The 18,866-nt window shown below is 40.9% G+C and overlaps 1 protein-coding gene across 1 annotated transcript in view; it reads left to right on the top strand.

The window, feature by feature from the left end:
* The first annotated feature begins 249 nt into the window (after positions 1-249).
* Positions 250-18,866, top strand: part of arhgef1a (Rho guanine nucleotide exchange factor (GEF) 1a) — a 39,616-nt gene continuing 20,999 nt past the window's right edge. Inside the window, exons 1-11 of the mRNA XM_031756620.2 lie at positions 250-483; positions 4,712-4,874; positions 6,142-6,209; positions 7,213-7,261; positions 7,453-7,585; positions 8,701-8,810; positions 10,249-10,392; positions 10,588-10,838; positions 10,915-11,040; positions 12,595-12,712; positions 13,123-13,199. Of these exons, the coding sequence (XP_031612480.1) occupies positions 421-483; positions 4,712-4,874; positions 6,142-6,209; positions 7,213-7,261; positions 7,453-7,585; positions 8,701-8,810; positions 10,249-10,392; positions 10,588-10,838; positions 10,915-11,040; positions 12,595-12,712; positions 13,123-13,199 (1,302 nt within the window). The 5' untranslated portion in view covers positions 250-420. The remainder of the gene's footprint in view (positions 484-4,711; positions 4,875-6,141; positions 6,210-7,212; positions 7,262-7,452; positions 7,586-8,700; positions 8,811-10,248; positions 10,393-10,587; positions 10,839-10,914; positions 11,041-12,594; positions 12,713-13,122; positions 13,200-18,866) is intronic.

The following is an 18,866-nucleotide window of genomic DNA, read 5'->3' as shown; positions in this document are numbered from 1 at the left end:
TTTACATATTTTTCGTCGTCTTAGTGGCTATTGTAAAATTTCAAGTTTTTAAAATGGTTCCATATTGCTGCTTAGCAAACAGCAAATGTAGTCTATACTAAAAATTCACAGACGGACGAACACTGTGTGTGTGTGTGTGTGTGTGTGTGTGTGTGTGTGTGTGTGTGTGTGTGTGTGTGTGAGTGGATGCGTATGTGTGTGAGTGAGGGGGCGGTGATGATTCAGAAGTCAGATTTCTCACAGGAACAGTCACTTCACTAAAAGCAGAAACACACTGCAGTTGGCGAGTGAGGACAGACTATTCTTTTTTCTCTTTGATGGAGAATTGAATGATTTATAGAAAACTATACAAACTTTCAAACTGAATATTTTATTTGGACTTGCTCACTGCTTTTTCAATCGGTATTCAGAAAGTGCGTTATGTCCAGAGTTACCAATCTGTCAAAACTGCGACAGGAGAGGATGCGGGAGATCAACCTGCGGGTAAGTTGGCATGTTCTCGACTTAGTTCTGCATTAATAATAAAGACGATAGCATCGGTGGCAAGTGTTGGACATATATTGACGACAGGCAAGAAAGCACTTTTACAAAATCTTGTGATTGTTACAATGTGTGTTCATTAATACAGTACTGTAGGTCATAGATCCTACCAGTTCATGGTTTTGTCTCCACCCCCACTCACACTTCCTTACTCCTTCACCCGCTTTTGCACTCTGAACCATAAATTTTGTAATTTCCGTGTTGTGACACAGAGCCAGCTCTTGAAAGACATGAGCACAGGCCTGGCAGATCACTGGGCCTTATGTAGCTGCATGGGTTGCAGCTAAGTCTACATGCAGCATGTAGGTGGTTGTGAGTATGTTTGCTTGTACACTGTGTGCAAGCTCCTAGGACTATATTCGACTATAGCAACTGTTGCCATAGAAATGGCTGTGACTGTGTGCTGATACCAGTTTCTGTTGAGCTTTCTTGGGGCAACAAAGACATTTCTTTGTTGGGGACAATGTCTTGTCTCCAACCTCCATGCTTGGGGACACTACTTGCGATAAGGCAGACTGGGGTGGTGGTTCCCATTTTTGAGATGAGGAGCTGAAGGATTTGTTCCAATTACTAGTTGTTTCACACTGCTCAGTCTTTCTGCGGATGTTTCTTCGAAACTATGATTCTTTAAGTGTACTGTGTATTTTCAGCATTCCCAAAAGGTGCTATAGTGGAGTCTAATATGATTTTACTGGACCTCTGAAATCTTCATCAAGGTCAAAAAGGTCAAACTTTCAATGGATCAGACTTTCATAAAAAGTGTTTTATCTTTAAAACTGTGCTTAAAATTCCCCTGCCTTGGTTTTTATTGCCAACATTGACATTAGCATGACCTTAAATTGTTTCCAGTGTGGCTGAATTAAAGCAATTCAATTCAATTCAATTCAGTTTTATTTATAAAGTGTCAAATCACAACAACTGGCTCAAAGTGGGTTATATTGTAAGGTAAAGACTCTACAATAACACAAAGAATACAGAGAAAACCCCAATAGTTATATAACGCTGTGTGCTTTGGTGACAGGATTCAGGGTCACCTGGTCCAGCCCTAACTATATGCTTTAGCAAAAAGGAAAGTTTGAAGCCTAATCTTGAAAGTAGAGATAGTGTCTGTCTCCTGAATCCAAACTGGAAGCTGGTTCCACAGAAGAGGGGCCTGAAAACTGAAGGCTCTGCCTCCCATTCTACTTTTACCATAGAAACCCCAAGTAAGCTCACAGTCTCACACTGAAAAAAAGAACATGTTAATTCAATAGTGGACATTGGTTGCACACAACTGTTTTGCTTTGGCAGAAACTTAAACAACTTAGTTAAATCAACACAGCTTATTCATAATCAATAAACCTGTGCATTCTGTGTTGATGAAACGTGATTGAAACATGTTTAGATGAAGTAAGTTGAGCTCTTGGAATATTTTAATCCTTCATAATTTCGTCACTTTATTCCAACACTATTCAATAACTTTTACCCCAGTATTACTTGGTCACTTGAATACTACATGTTGTCTTCATATTACATAATGTTCAACAAAGTCTAGAGTCTGGCTAACATAAAAAGTTAATGGATTTACAACAACTTCCACTGTATCCATCCTACTAGCTTTATCCGGGTTGCAGGAGTGCTGGGGCATAACCCAGAAGTGATAGGGTAAGAGGCAGGGTACACCCTGGACAGGTCACCAGTCTATCACATAGAGACAAACAACTTTTTGCACTCACAGGTTTAGAATCACCAATTAACCTAACTTGAATAACTGCATGACTTTTAACTGTGGGAGGAAACCAGAATACCTGGTGAGAACCAACTGCAAACTAGCCAGATTGTTTAACCAACATTGAACAATAAATGCTTACAGCTAAACCCGGCCAAAACAGAAACTTTGATTATTGCACCAGACAGTGCAATACCTGATATTAATCGGTGACTGGGTGACTTAGGTTCCTCACAGAAACATAACCTTAGAAACCTGGGTGTTACTTTTGATGAAGCTTTTTCTTTGGAGGGACATTTAAATCAGATGGTAAGAACCTGCTTTTTTCACTTGAGGAACATTTCATAACTTAGATCCATCGTGTCAACAAGTGAACTCGAGATGATAAAACATGCTTTTATCTCTACAAGACTTGACTACTGTAACAGCCTGTTTACTTGTCTAAACAAGAAAGGGCTAGCTCGTCTACAGGTTGTTCAAAACTCTGCAGCGAGGCTACCGACCCGCTCGAACAAGGGAGCTCATATGACCCCTGTGTTAAAGTCGCTGCACTGGCTACCAATAAGATTTAGGTCCCATTTTAAAATCCTAGTTTTAACAAAACAGGGACAGTCCCCCATATTGCAGATTTGATTCCTACACATACCTCTTCTCGTAACCTGAGGTCATCAAATCAAAACCTTTTAGTCCCCCACACTCACTTTAGAACATGAGGGGACCGATCTTTCCAAGCTGTTGCATCCAGACTGTGGAATGCACTTCCTTTATTTCTACGGTGTTTGGACTCAGTGGAGACCTTCAAAAAGCAGCTAAAGACATTTTTATTTCAAAAAGCTTTTAATGCTTTTAAGACAAATAGCTTTTAAAGCACTTTGTGATACATGAGACACATTTCATGAGTCCAGGCAACTAACCACTCTTACTAGATTGTATCATGTCATCTCAACAAGAACAAAATAAGTTGTTGAATTTCATACAGATCCTACATGATTTAATCACGTTCACCAAAGAAACATGAAATTATTTTCTTCAAATTACAAGTTATGCTTTTGTAAATGTAACAACCACCCATTTTTTTTTGAGTGCAGAGTAAAGTGCTCTAATGAGATAACATGGTACTATAAGGTCATTGAGATAAGACGGGGTATAATTAAACAAAACCTTGTACATGATAAGAACGATTTTATTTGATTCTGGATTTAACAGGGAGCCAATGAAGCGAAGCCAATATAGGAGAAATATTCTCTCTCTTTCTAGTCCCTGTCAGGACTATAAAGGAGGAGGACCCTCACTGACATGAACAAATTGTAAATACAAATACAACTACTCTTTCAAGGATGTTTGATATGAAAGGAAGGTTGGAGATTGGCCTATAATTAGCTAAGACAGCTGGGTCTAGAGATGCTTTTTAAGTAAAGGTTTAACTACAGCCACCTTGAAGGCCTGTGGTACATAGCCGATTATTAGAGATAGGTTGATCATATTTAAGATCGAAGAATTAATTAATGGCAGGACTTCTTTGAGCAGTTTTGTAGGAATGGGGTCTAAAAGACACGTTGATGGTTTGGAGGAATTAATTATTGAAGTTAACTCAGAAAGATCAATTGGAGAAAAAGAGTCTAACTTAACATCGATGGTACTAAAAGTAGCTGTAGATAAGATTAAGAGTTACATAGTGATGGTTGTGATTATTACTAGTTAACGTTAAAGGGATGGTTGGCTCAACAGAGCTCTGACTGTTTGTCAGCCTGGCTACAGTGCTGAAGAGAAACCTGGGGCTGTTCTTATTTACTTCAATCAGTGATGAATAGTAAGATGTTGGGTAGGATGCTGCATCCTCGATGCATGGAGGAGCATTTCCGCAGGTCCTTCCTCCCTGCAGCTGTCAGACTGTATAATCAGAACTGCTCCCAACAATCATAGATGTTTACATCTGCGCTGTAACTGCAATAAGTTAATCAACCGATTTGCACTACAACCTGGTTTGCCTCTTATCTGTAGTTATTTTTATTTAATTTAACAACTGTACAGTACTCTCTGTATATAGTAACCATTGTCCTTAATGTAAATATTCAAGAAAAATTGTGTATGTTTATGTCTTTTTGGCTGCTGTTACAACCAAATTTCCCCTTGTGGGACAATTAAAGGATTATTCTATTCTATTCTATTCTATTCTATTCTATTCTATTCTATGTTCTAGCTTTATGGAAGATATTACAACAATGCATTTGTTTATGGCCAAGTTAACTGAACGTGTAGTTTAGTAATAATTCTGCTTCCCTGATAAATTGCTCCTCTTTCATCCCAATCTGTCTTTAGACTCAAGCTATGATGTAAATAAGCAGAACTAATTTCACAGATGTTAAGTAGCAGATTCAGTGCATAAGCTCTACTTTCTCTCAGTAAAAGTATGTGAATAAGTATTTTGTATTACAAGTTTTTTACATTCTGTTTCATTTTCAGAATAAAGAGCGAGAGCGCATGAGGGAGCGAGAGAAGGCTGCAAGGGAGAGTGTGGTGCTCAAGCCCAATGGTCACCTTTTTACATCTCTGACAGTGTCAGGAACCACACTCTGCTCAGCATGCAACAAGAGTATCACTGCAAAGGAGGCTCTCTGCTGCCCTAGTAAGTAACACTGTAGTTATTCCACCGTCTCATCATTATGCTTTATATAGTGAGAGGCAGCTAGACGAGTGTAGTTCAGGAAGTTGTTATTTTATTGTGAGTATGATGATAAAGCTAGAGACACAAACCTCAGAGCAAAGTTCTCTCTATGTCTAAAAACACAGGATGTGCAGTGAGTTAGGCATCACCTCTAGCTTGGTTTTTTAGTGTTTGGTCCCTTTTTATCAACTGAATTAGACTTTGAAAGGAGGGAGACAAGAGGGGGCCATTACATTAATATTTAATTCTTAAATTAAACTAAAAAAAAAAAAACTATTTATGGTCAAAGATGAAGAGACCTGGTTCCACTCTTATTTTGAATCAGTCTTCACTTTAGTCACAGGAAACAGAGAAGTAACAGAGAAAACCCATCAATCACATGTCCTTTTATGAGCAAGCACTTTGACAACAGCGGGGAGGAAAACTCCCTTTAAACAGGAAGAAACGCCCAGGCTCAGGGAGGGGCGGCCGCCGACCGTGACCGCATCATGACTACATCAGCAGTCACAGTAGTGCTGATATTTTCAGAATCTTTATTATAATGTGATGACTGAAGAAATAAAGAGCAGTCAGTGAACACAGTTTCAATCACCAAATTAAATAACCTGTCAAAATACAACAATAGGAGATTTTGCTATTTGTTTTTATCACAGTGTGACGATGACAGCTCAGTCCACTCTTATTCTCAAAGCTACTGGTTGGCTGCAGGCTGTGTGTGCCCTCATGCACAGTATATGCCATAATAAACTATCGCTCACAGCTTATCATGTGTGAAAAAACAGGGTTACTGTTGCTAAGAGTGAAGTATGTTGTAAACTGTGAGCCATGGCCCCGAACAAGTTGTCATCAGTGCATAAGAGTTTCTGTGACCTGTTTCTTACTTTCTTAACTTTTCATTCCCGTCCATATCAGTACATTTATACAGCATTGAGGACTGATGTGTTTTCACATCACAACTGTTGGTTTAACCAGTGGGTTCCTTGGTGCCCCCTTGATGTTTGAAAAATGTAAGTAAAATAAGCACTGAATAGGTTCTGGATAAATAAAGAAGTGGTTTAAAAACCGCTGGCTTACAGGTTGTTGGCAGCGAAATTGGTGACTAAAGAGATTATTTTGGTTGTGGATGTGATTATAGTGAAAGATCTGTGTCTAATGAGTTTGTTGATTTAACTGCATGTTTTATGTTCCTCGCTGTTTATTTTGCCTCTTGTGTCTTCATTTATTCCAGCATGCAGTGCCACTATCCACAACCGATGTCGAGATACTTTGCCGAACTGTGCCAAAATGAAACAGAGGGTAAGACACAGACTTCACTACTAATCACAGTTTCTACAAAAACCAAAGAGTCTTGTACATCAGTCTGAGCACGTGTTCTTCATCTGTCTAGTCTGGGTGAGGCTGAGCTGGTTCAGATGCATGGTCATCTAATTTTTGGGCTGCTCTTCTTGTTGCCTAAGCACCGGCAGTGTCCAAAGTGTCCTGCTGTATCCATCACTGAGTGGCTGTGTGTGTGACTGGGTCAATGTGGCTCGTTGTGCAAAAGAGCTTCAAGCAGTGACTAAGATTAGCTACATGCTGTTTAATTTACTGATCTCACAGACACGTCACAGATTTAGAGTTACAGTTACCAAGTAAAACAGTGATGTTATAGAAGTCATCATCAAACCAACAGACACTGCACTAGTGAATCCAAGCACTGGAAGAGTTTTGTACTTCTTTTGTATTTAAAGGTATCAGATCACTTTTGAGAATGATGGTCTTTGCTTAATCAGAAATGATGAAACACAGCCTGTAACAGTTCATCAAGAATACTAATTGTTTTTGTCAAATTGTGGATGTAGTGCTGCTGAAGTTTACATGTAACACTGAAAGTCTGCACTTCAGTATCTGTGCTGTTCAGATATTTATTGATCTAAACGTATTTCTGTTCTGAATAGTTCCCAGTAGTTCCAGCTGTGTTCCCTGCTGTTTCCTGTCCCTCTGTTTGTGTCATAGTCTTTGTCTCTAGTTCTGTTCTGTTCTTGTACTGTTAGTGTTTCTGTGGTTCCTGTAGTGCTGCAGTTCCAAGCTCCGAGTCATTCCCCCACATTACAGTGTTCCCTCATGAACAGCCTATTGTGTCAATAAAAGGTTGTTTTAGTCCCTTTTATTTATTCCTAACAGTTTGCTTTTGGGTTCTCAATCAACATTAAATATAATGAATAGTGAATTTATTCTGGTAGCTAAACTGACCTAGAAACTCTCTTTGTTTCATTTTTTGTGCTCCTGTAATTGTAGTTTTTGTCCTTTATTAATTCAGCAACAAAAGACGGCCCTGATGAAGAACAATGTTCCACTGCGTGCAAAAAGTAAGAACAATGGAACATATGTAAGAAGTGAGCTGCATATTCTGCCTCACTCTTGTCCTGTCTTCTTTCCTTCCTCCCTCCTATCTATCTCTTTTGCAGTATGTTCCTCCGTCAACATTAAAATCCTCTTTAGCTTGCTAACATGTTGGGATATTTTTCCCCTTTATAATACAACTATTTTTTCTTCTCAGCTCAAGGAATGCGGGAACGTCCAACTTCAGCTATTTACCCCTCTGACAGCTTCCGACAATCTCTGCTCAGATCACGCCGTGGCCGCTCTCACCTATCCCTGTCCAAGAGTGTTTCCACCAACAACATCGTAGGGTGGGTCATAAACATAGAGCGAATATTAGTGTTGCTCTGTTGTTTGGTTAAAGTTGCCTGAGGTCATCAGTGCACGCTTGTTTGTTGGATTAAGGACAGAAACCAGTCACATCCACTAGGTTGGATTTGGATTGGCTTTGTCGAATGTTTAATGAACATCAAGAATGCAAAAAACGCAGGACAGGAAATGATCTTTTAAAAACACAGTACGTGTCCTTAACCGTGGTCACTCACTGTCACATGGTGGGACAGGAAAGGTCATGAAGCTAATTTAAGATGATTTTGAAGTGCAACCATGAGTATTCATAATGCTTGCTTTCCCCCAACAGGTCAATGTTTTTGATGAGTGAGGCACAGAACAGACTGTGACTGACAGACAGATGATGATGAGGCAAAGATGATCCATGTCCATCTTTATGCTACAGTCATTGACAATGATAAAAATGTATTAATATAGGTTTTATAAATGCTCACAGGGACAGTGTGATAATATCTCAGATTGCAAAACATATACTCTGCTCCACCTGATTTGAATTCAGTTCAGAAACACAGAGACAAAAACTCTGGCTGAACCAGGCTGAGGGAGGGGGAAGTCTTGACCGGTGGGGATTAGAGGAGGCACACATGGCCCACTGTGAAGTCATGCAAACAGTGCAGCCTTGTTGCTCTTTTTCTGTGACACATACACCCAAAAAGAACAACAATACCTTCAAAAAAGATAATCTATCTATTACAAACCCTCCATTCCATGTTTGTTCAAAACCAAAGAGCTCACCCACTGTGTCTGGGATTGACACTAGATGTGTTGATTTTGTGATGGCAGTTTATACGGCTCCATGTTGATATATATATACACGAGGAAATTTTCAGTTAACCCTCACAAACTTTGTTGGAAACTGTCAGCTTCAATCACAACACTAACATTCCCAACTCCAAAATGTCTGAGTTGGTGTACAGCCAGTGAAATCTCTATGCATTAAACACCGCTGTTCAAGGTACCTCTTATTATTTTAACATTTTGGCTCAGTTTGGTTCTCCAGTTTGTTCGCCACTACATTTATTTCATGCACAATAGTTATGCACCAATAATACCTGCATGCATGTGTGTGCTGCAGGTCGCTGAATGATGATGCTCCCCTGGGACTACGCAGAATTCTCTCCCAGTCTACGGACTCCCTCAGCTTCAGAAACAGAACTATGTCGATGGAGTCGCTCAATGATGACGGTATCGCAAACATCCAAGCAACACAAAATCTTAGACAGCTCCATATGTTCACAGTCAGTTAGTAGGTTATTAATTATACATGTATGTTATATACTCACAAAGACTGAAGTAACCAAACTGGTCATTTTGCAGCAACATCACAATACACTGGACTGTAGTAGAAAACAAACCAGAACAAACCAGAACAGTTCATGAAGATGGCTGATGTGATAAATCATAACGGTAATGGGTAATAAATGAAAAAAAAAAAAAAATTAAAATTAAACCAGAGTGCTGCAAATCATATCTGGCATAAAAAACAAACACATGAAAATGGAAACGTTGTCACTGAAATACACCCTCACACGTTACTTTGTGACACTTGTGCAAGTTTTAGCCTGGCCATTTTCGGACTGGCACACAGTGAGGTCTCCTGCTGCTTCGAGCTTTGGTGAGGTGCATGTTCAGGGAGGATGTTGTGCATACCTTGGTTGTACTGTTCTTCTTAGACCTCTGCTGTCAACAGGCCATTTTCACCCAGAGAACTAATGCTGCTGATTAGATATGTGCATAAATGAGCAGTTGAACAGGTGTACCTGGAGAATGTAGGTTTTTAAAACAGAAATTCCTTGTGACTATTTTCCACATAGAAAGTAAGGGCTGAATGGGAGACTGCAAAGAGTACAAGTCCCAATAATTTGTCTGATAGTTTATGGATTAATAAGGTGGAGAGAACGCCAGTTCCAAAACTGCAGTTTGGAACTGGCGTTCTCTCCACGCCTGCACACCTTCTTATTGTAACATTGTGACAGATGAATGCATGTTACCAGAATTTAAGCACGCTTATCAACATGAATGCATTTTTGGTGCTTAACTTATATAAATAGATAAATGCTTAACTACTAGTAGTTGGGGGTGGCTGCAGCTCAGGAGGTGGAGCAGGTGTCCATTAACTGGAAGGTTGTTGGTTTGATCGGGATGCTAAATATCCTTGGGCAGGATACTGACCCCAAGTTGCATCCATCAGAGTATGAATGTGTGTGAATGCTAGATAGGAAGCACTCTCATTTAAAAAAATAAGTGCTTGTATAAATGGCTGAATGACCCCGGTTGTATAAAGCGCTTTGAGTGCTAGGGTAGAGTAGAAAAGTGCCATATGAGAACCAGTCCATTAACCGCTTAGTGAATGCTCTGATTAGTAATAAGATCCTCATAAACAGCATTTTCTTCCTGAATGTAGTAGACTACAACTGTACAGTAGTATAAGTGAAACTTTACACATTTCTAAGACATGACGAGGTCGCTAAATCTTCAAACCTTCAGAGTACAGGAGAAAGCTCAAGTCGTCTGTTCAAACTTTTGTCTTCAGTCTACAATAATCTCTCATATAATAATAGTAAAATAAAACAATAGTCTGTGAGTCTGCAGTCTTTCATACTGATCTTCTTTTCCTCTTTAGGAGACATGTACTACGCTTCTGTCCTGGAGGAGATCGAGCTTGAGGGCCAGGACTTTAAGGCTGACTCGTGGAGCATGGCTGTGGATAGCAGTTACTTACAGACACATCGCAAAAATGTTATCAAGAGGCAGGATGTCATCTATGGTGACAAAAACATGATCTATTTTTCATCATTTCTGCCTTATATGCAGATGTTCAGTCTATTGCTAAACTTTATACATGTGTTTGCATATGCAACAAATCAGTATGTCACCGTTTAGAAATATGTAATGGTTGTCATTTAAAAATGCCATATGCATCTCATCTCACCTTTGTTATATGTGTGTGTGTATCTCTTAGAGCTGATCCATACAGAGCTGCACCACATGCAGACACTGCAGATCATGGAGAGGGTGTTTCGACAAGGCATGCTGGAGGAGCTTCAGTTAGAGCCCAGCACCGTGCATGCCATGTTTCCCTGCCTGGACCAGCTCATCAAGATACATTCCCAGTTTCTGGCACAACTTCTCCTGCGGCGCAAGAACAGCCTGCAACCTGGATCCAACCACAATTACACCATCCATCAGCTGGGGGATATTCTAGTAGAGCAGGTTTGTGATTCTGCTGACTTTACCTTACTGACTCACATTCACAATAACGTGACTTGTTTGTGTGTTCTTCTGCCAGTTCTCAGGCCAGTCTGCAGATGACATGCAGAAGACTTATGCTGAGTTCTGTAGCCGACACTTAAAGGCTGTCAAATCATACAAGGAGCTGCTCGCTAAAGACAAGAAGTTCCAGTTCTTCATACGGGTAGGAGACACATGCATGAGCATATGTATATGTTAACGACTGTACCGACCTACCAAGACTTCCTAATTATTATTTCACCTTCCTCCGTCTCTTCCTCATTTTGTTGTTGGAACTGCTGCCCTTCCTGCTGCACTTCTCCATAGCTGTTGCCAGCATCAGTAGCCTCGTGTGACCGCGAGGGCTTGTTACCAGTTGTTGTTGGTGCTGCTGTTGACGACACAGCAGCATAATAAATATGAACAATAAAGCAACAATAAGCAAGTAAATAATTGGTTTACTTGGCACCTACAATGTTTCATACTAAAGGCATTTCAATTTTACTTGCACATCTTCAATAAGAAGATATGAATGAAAGAGCAAAACTCTAGAGTGAAAAGTCACTCAGGAGTCCATAGACTAAAGATGCTGATCATGTTGGAGTAGAGCTAAAGGGTTTGAATGAGTATGTCTGAAAGACACAATTAAGGAACCAGATGTGGCTGCTATAATTGGGTAACAAAGGGCAGAAATCCTGTTTAAGAACAAGAGGAGACATTCAAGAAAAAGAAAACGCAGCTTCAATTGAAGAGTGGAGGAAATGCTTCATCGGTACCTAAGATAAATTCACTGCCCCCTAAAATTAACAGAACACTTGGAAAACACATCAGATCTCAATGGGGAAAACATTCATGATGGATACTCATACTGGTATAGACTGGTAATGAGTTAGGAATGAAAGGATGCCTCATTGTTTGATGGAATGAAATGGAATTATGAACCTACAGACGGCTGAATTTAAAGAATGGCACAGCAGGCTATTCCATTTTACTAATGGTACTCAGGAGTTTGCATGACAATGTTGGGACATGGTCCTAATGAGACAGGTGGTGACCTGGGGGATCTACTTTTAGATCTGCCTGCATATTAGCGCCAGATAAAGCCGGGCATTGTACACCAGGAGCAACCCAGTTACCCACTGCACCAGTGCAGGGTACAGTGGGTCAGAGGAATTCACACTGATACTGAAACGACGCTCAGGATGGCGTTGCTCAGCCTGTAGAGGTCTGTGTGCCAATTCTTTTCCCCCCATTGATATCTGATGTTCTTTCCAAGTGTTCTGTTCATTTTATTGGGCAGTAAATTTATCTTAGGTACTGATGAAGCACAGACCTGCCACCCCAGACCATCACTGGCCCACCACTAAACTTGTCCAGGCAGCAGAGTGTTCCCCACGGCTTCTCCAGGTCCTCTTACGTATGTCACGTGTGTTCAGTGTGAACCTGCACTTATCTGTGGACAGCACAGGATACCAGGGTGGACCTGCCAATTCTGCTATTCCATGACAAATGCCAATCATGCACTCACACATACAGTGTTGATACAGTTAGCACAGCGCCAACTAGACATTGTCGCGCCCTCAGGCCACCCTCATGGAAACTGGTTGAAACCATGACTTCTTGGAGAAAAGTCATACCTTTGACTTCAGCTCTGCTGAGTGTATGATTCTGTAACATTGTCACTGATCACTTTTGAATAACAATGAAAAATTAAAGCTTCCTTTCTGTCTCTAAGCAGCAGGTGAGTCGAGGACCCTTGCTACGTTGCCATGGTGTTCAAGAGTGCATCTTATTGGTGACTCAGCGGATGTTCAAGTATCCTGCACTTATTCAGCGCATTCTGGACAACACAACTGGTGACTCATCCCAGTCATCTGCCTCCTTCTTTTTCAGATCTACCACGTCACTAGAAAATTAAAAAATGCTAGTTTTCACATTTAGCTAATAGCTACATTTATGGTTTCACACATCGAAGCAAAACCAGGCTTCAATGTGAACCTTTTCCTCTTCTCCATTTTCTGTTATTTATGGAAAACTTAACCCTTTAACACCCAGGGTAATATATTTGATACATAAAGCTTTTGTGAGCTGGATTTAGTAAATTAAAACTCATATATGCAAATTTATATTTCGTTCTTTCTTTTGAAAAAATTGTCAGAAGATGAAATTCAAACTTCACAGTTTTACTGAAATTAGAGATGAATCTGATGCTTGTTTCTATGTGAGCAAGATAACATGCAAGGATGTTTGCTTGTTTTTTATCCAGATGATGAAGAAGAAGCTTCCTCTGTGGCCCAGGCTCTACTGATGGTCAGAGAACTTCTTAGTTCAATTGACCAACAGGTGCTGAAGTGTTCTCTCCCTGTGCAATAATCTGTGTGTCATTCATTCTCTTCATATTCAAATTCAAATATCAGCGAACTCACAAAGAATTTAAGTTCTTTTATAAATCTTACACATTCAGACATCAAGTACAAGTCAGTGCAAACACTCATTCACTCACGCATTCATTATGTGTGCCTATGCCAAGAGGCACACATATTACTATTCCTCGGATTTATTATTCTTATTATTATGTGTGCCTATGCCAAGAGGCACACATATTACTATTCCTCGGATTTATTATGTGTGCCTATGCCAAGAGGCACACATATTACTATTCCTCGGATTTATTATGTGTGCCTATGCCAAGAGGCACACATATTACTATTCCTCGGATTTATTATTATTATTATGTGTGCCTATGCCAAGAGGCACACATATTACTATTCGTCGGATTTATTATTCTTATTATTATGTGTGCCTATGCCAAGAGGCACACATATTACTATTCGTCGGATTTATTATTATGTGTGCCTATGCCAAGAGGCACACATATTACTATTCGTCGGATTTATTCTTCTTCTTCTTCTTCTTCTTATTATTATTCTCCATCTTCCGCCTAAATTTCGGCACGTATCATGGAATGGTGTGCTATGACTTTTGGTGTTTATGACTATTATAGTTTTTTAAATATTAATATTTTAGTGAAAATTTTCCCGCGCTCCTCTGCCAAACAGTTTTGACAATAGGGGTACATATGTTACATCATTTTGTGCGGCTGGAGCTGGGCTAGTATGGTGTGACTTTTGGTGTTTATAACTTTTATAGTTTTTGAAATATTTAGATTTTAGTGCAAATTTAGGCCAATTTCTAGGCTCCTGAGAAAGATTCTGCTTTTGGCACCATAGAAACAGACTTCATTTGTGGTGTGTTGGCTCTCTCTAGTGGTATACCGGGAGTAGTACGCCTAAAGGGTGCCATGCTTGGTGAAAACTACATATCCCACAATTCATAGCATGCCTCTACCGAAGTCAAACAATGGCGGACACCACTTCGTTTTATGTGTCTTTTATTCGTGTTTCTAGGTCACAAAATACACTTTTAAGATATTTTCAGGCGAGAATGTAGGTGTGTAAACTTCAAATATCTGCTCGCTTTATCAAGACATCCCATATTAGCGACAATTCTCTTAAGTGTTGCTGATAGCCGGTTAGTTAGCTAGCGCCGCTTAGCTTAGCTAGCTAGCGCCTTCGTGAAAAACCACCCAGGCTTGGCTGATAGTGAGGTGGCTAAAATTTGTGTAATCGCCCGATCGCCGGCAAGGGTCTGTGTCTTAGCTGGACTTATTTTTCGCTTTATATGGGCCGATGATGCTGGTCGATGTGGAAAAAATAACTGAGTTGTTTGGTGGTGGAGCTACAACAGAGGGCAGCTATCCACCGTGTGTGACAGAAAGGACATGCCGCAAACGAGACATACAAGGCGGTGAGGCTACCGCCGATCGTCCGGTGTTTGCTAACGCGAGGTCAATCGTGGATCAGGGAAAGCGAAGGCAGGAGCGTGAGGTGAACTGAATTTCAGGTAAGAAGTTATGACCTGCACTCTATTTGGGTCAGATATAAACCGAGTTTAGGTGTAGTTTATTTAGCAACAGTTCTCTTACGTGTTGCTGATAGCCGGCTGGCTAGCTAGCTAGCGCCGCTAGCTTAGCTAGCTAGCGCGACTAGCGACCCTTCGTGAAAAACCACCCAGGCTTGGCTGATAGTGAGGTGGCTAAAATTTGTTTAATCGCCCGATCGCTCGGCAAGGGTCTGTGTCTTAGCTGGACTTATTTTTCGCTTTATATGGGCCGATGATGCTGGTCGATGTGGAAAAAATAACTGAGTTGTTTGGTGGTGGAGCTACAACAGAGGGCAGCTATCCACCGTGTGTGACAGAAAGGACATGCCGCGAACGAGACATACAAGGCGGTGAGGCTACCGTCGATCGACCGGTGTTTGCTAACGCGGAGGTCAATCGTGGATCAGAAAGCGAAGGCAGGATCGTGAGGTGAACTGAATTTCAGGTAAGAAGTTATGACCTGCACTCTATTTGGGTCAGATATAAACCGAGTTTAGGTGTAGTTTATTTTCGTTGTGCTGACTTTTCAATCACTTACAATAACTCGTACTGCGTGCTAGCTAGCACTACGGAGTTTGTATACAGCTGTGTGCGTGCTAAGTTACCGATGTTACCGATGTTGAACTTTATGACAGCCTCCCTGTCATTCTCTCGTCTGTTGAAACTTCAGTCATGAAACTGATCAATGATCGGCTTTTCTCTCTTGTTTGTTTATCGTGCTAAACAACAGCAGCACGTTTAAGCTTGATCAGCTGTTGTTAGAATTCTTTTGATTTTAATTTCTAGTATCAGCTGATGTTTGCTGGAGCATGAAGATGAAATCAGGAGATGTCCTTACTGAATCATCAGAGCTGAACTGGTGATGGAGAAACAGGTTTACCCTTAGGTGACATGAATGAGTTGAAGAAGGGAAGTTATGAACTGTTTCTGACAGACAAATATACACCAAGCTCCTTTTTGTGTAGCTGACAGCTGGTAACTGTGCAGGGGCGGATCTAGCAAAGCTTTTGCCAGGGAGCCAGGTAGGGCATTAACAGAGAAAGGTGGACACAAAGATATACTTTTCTCTTTACTCATATAAAAATATTTAGCTTTTATTAAATAGTTATCTGAATCTTACAACCAAAGTTTGTATAATAATACACAAGATTGGCTGTAGACCATTGTTCATCATTCAGAACACTGTGTAAAAATAACAAAAACAAAAAGTGAATGCAAAAGTGCATAAATATTTATTTTACGTGTTTGATGTGTGTGGCGGGCGTGGTCTGCAGTGCCGCTGCAGGGGAGGTGGACCCACCTGAGCGGCACCTGCAATCACGCCTCTCGGGCGTAGTCTGTGCTCTCTCGGCTGTTTTTGGTGTGTGTCGGGCTGTGAGTTGAAAAGCTACAGCCGGCTGTTTGGGTACACCAACCATGTGTGAAAAGTGGTCCATAACGTAATGCTTCAAAGCGTGTTCATGCAAACATTGTCGGATCTGCCGTGGTACAATGGGACTTCTGCTCATGAACCTGTGTGCACAGCGCCTGCAAATCGGCGCTGTAATGGTAACTTCATCTTTACACAAAACTGTAAGCTGTCATCTGTGAAGCGTGAGCGGTGTTTGTTTTACCATAGTTCATGGTGGAGAATGGCTGCTCTTCTGAGTTTTGCTCTCTGTAGCTGTATGAATGGCAAACTACACTGAATAGCAGCGCATAGGCACACATAAAATTTCTTCTGAAATTTTCGCTTTCTAGTTATTATTATTCTCCATCTTCCGCCTAAATTTCGCACGTATCACGTCCCCGCAGTTTTGAGAAAAGCTTCATATATGTTACCTCATTTTGTGCGGCCGGATCTGGAATGGTGTGCTATGACTTTTGGTGTTTATGAATTTTATAGTTTTTAAATATTAATATTTTAGTGAAAATTTTTCCGCGCTCCTCTGCCGAACAGTTTTGACATTAGGGTTACATATGTTAGATCATTTTGTGCGGCTGGAGCTGGACTATTATGTCATGACTTTTGGTGTTTATGACTTTTATAGTTTTTAAATATTAATATTTTAGTGCAACTTTAGGCCAATTCATCTTTTGGCGCCAAATAAACAGACTTCATTTGTGGTGTGTTGGCGCCATCTTTTGGTCCCATTGAAACAAATTTCAAACTTCATTTGTGGTGTGTTGGCTCTCTCTAGTGGTATGCCGGGAGTGGTACAGCCTGTCTACCCTTATTTGGATACCGTAATGACGACAATATCAATGGCGCGCACAGCCTCGCTGCTTTCAGGAACCATTGAGGTTTTAAGGTTGCGCGAACCATTGAATAGTTACGGTAAACACAATGGCTTCTATGCTTGGTGGAAAACTCCATATCCCACAATTCATAGCACACCTCTGCCGAGTTAAACAATGGCGGCCACCACTTCATTTTATATGTCTTTTATTAGTGTTTCTAGGTCACAAAATAAACTTTTAAGATATTTTCAGGCGAGAATGTAGGTGTGTAAACTTCAAATATCTGCTTGTTTTATCAAGACATCCCATATTAGCGACAATGCTCTGACGACCTCGGTCCTGCCTGACAGCTAGCCGGCTACCTAGCTAGCTGCCGCACTTGGCTGCAAATGGACAGCGAGGGACTCTCTCTCCTTTCACCTCCCGGTCTCGCAAATGCTCGCACAGAATCGGAGTTACAGCTGGATGTGGAAAAAATAACTGAGTTGTTTGGTGGTGCTATAATGCGGAGCTACAACAGTGGGCAGCTATCCACCGGTGTATGACAGAAAGGACATGCCGCAACCGCCGATCGACCGGTGTTTGCTAACGCGGAGGTCAATCGTGGATCAGGAAAGCGAAGGCAGGAGCGTGAGGTGAACTGAATTTCAGGTAAGAAGTTATGACCTGCACTCTATTTGGGTCAGATATAAACCGAGTTTAGGTGTAGTTTATTTAGCAGCAGTTCTCTTATGTGTTGCTGATAGCCGGCTAGCTAGCTAGCGCCGCTAGCATAGTTAGCTAGCGCCGCTAGCGACCCTTCGTGAAAAAGCACCCAGGCTTGGCTTATATTGAGGCGGGTGAAACTCGTGTCAGCACCCGGTCGCTCGCCGACAGTATGTGTTTTAGCTGGACTTATTTTTCGCTTATATGGGCCGATGATGCTGGAAAGCGAAGGCAGGAGCGTGAGGTGAACTGAATTTCAGGTAAGAAGTTATGAACTGCACTCTATTTGGGTCAGATATAAACCGAGTTTAGGTGTAATTTATTTTCGTTGACCTTTTACAATCGTAATGCCACGGGAGTTTATATACAGCTGTGTGCGCACTAAGTTACTGACGTTGGACTTTATTTTATTCATTAGGGTTAGTTCATAGAGTTGCCGAATCGTCCCACATTCAGAGAAAACATTATGATTTATTCTGTCGTTACGAAGCCTCCCCTGTCATTCTCTCGCGTGTTGAAACGTCAATCATGAAACTGATCAATGATCGGCTGTTCGCTCTTATTTATCGCGCTAAACAACAGCAGCACGTTTAAGCTTGATCAGCTGTTGTTAGAATTCTTTTGATTTTAATTTCTAGTATCAGCTGATGTTTGCTGGAGCATGAAGATGAAATCAGGAGATGTCCTTACTGAATCATCAGAGCTGAACTGGTGATGGAGAAACAGGTTTACACTTTAGGTGACATGAATGAGTTGAAGGGAAGTTATGAGTTGTTTCTGAGAGACAAAGACCAAGGTCCTTTTTGTGTGTAGCTGACAGCTGGTAACTGTGCAGGGGCGGATCTAGCAAAGCTTTTACGGGGGCAGCTAGGGCATTAACAGAGAAAGGTGGACACAAAGATATACTTTTCTTTCTTACTGTCATATAAAATATTTAGCTTTTATTAAATAGTTATCTGAATCTCACAACCAAAGTTTGTATAATAATACACAAGATTGGCTGTAGACCATTGTTCATAATTCAGAACACTGTGTAAAATAACAAAAACAAAAAGTGAATGCATGTGTGAAAAGTGGTCCATAATGTAATGCTTCAAAGCGTGTTCATGCAAACATTGTCGGGTCTGCCGTGGTGCAATGGGA

The sequence above is a fragment of the Oreochromis aureus genome, linkage group 22 (genome assembly GCF_013358895.1).
Source record: "Oreochromis aureus strain Israel breed Guangdong linkage group 22, ZZ_aureus, whole genome shotgun sequence".
In the NCBI taxonomy this organism is placed as follows: Eukaryota; Metazoa; Chordata; class Actinopteri; order Cichliformes; family Cichlidae; genus Oreochromis; species Oreochromis aureus.
The sequence above is the reverse complement of the archived record's forward strand: the minus strand, read 5'-3'. Positions and strand labels throughout refer to the sequence as shown.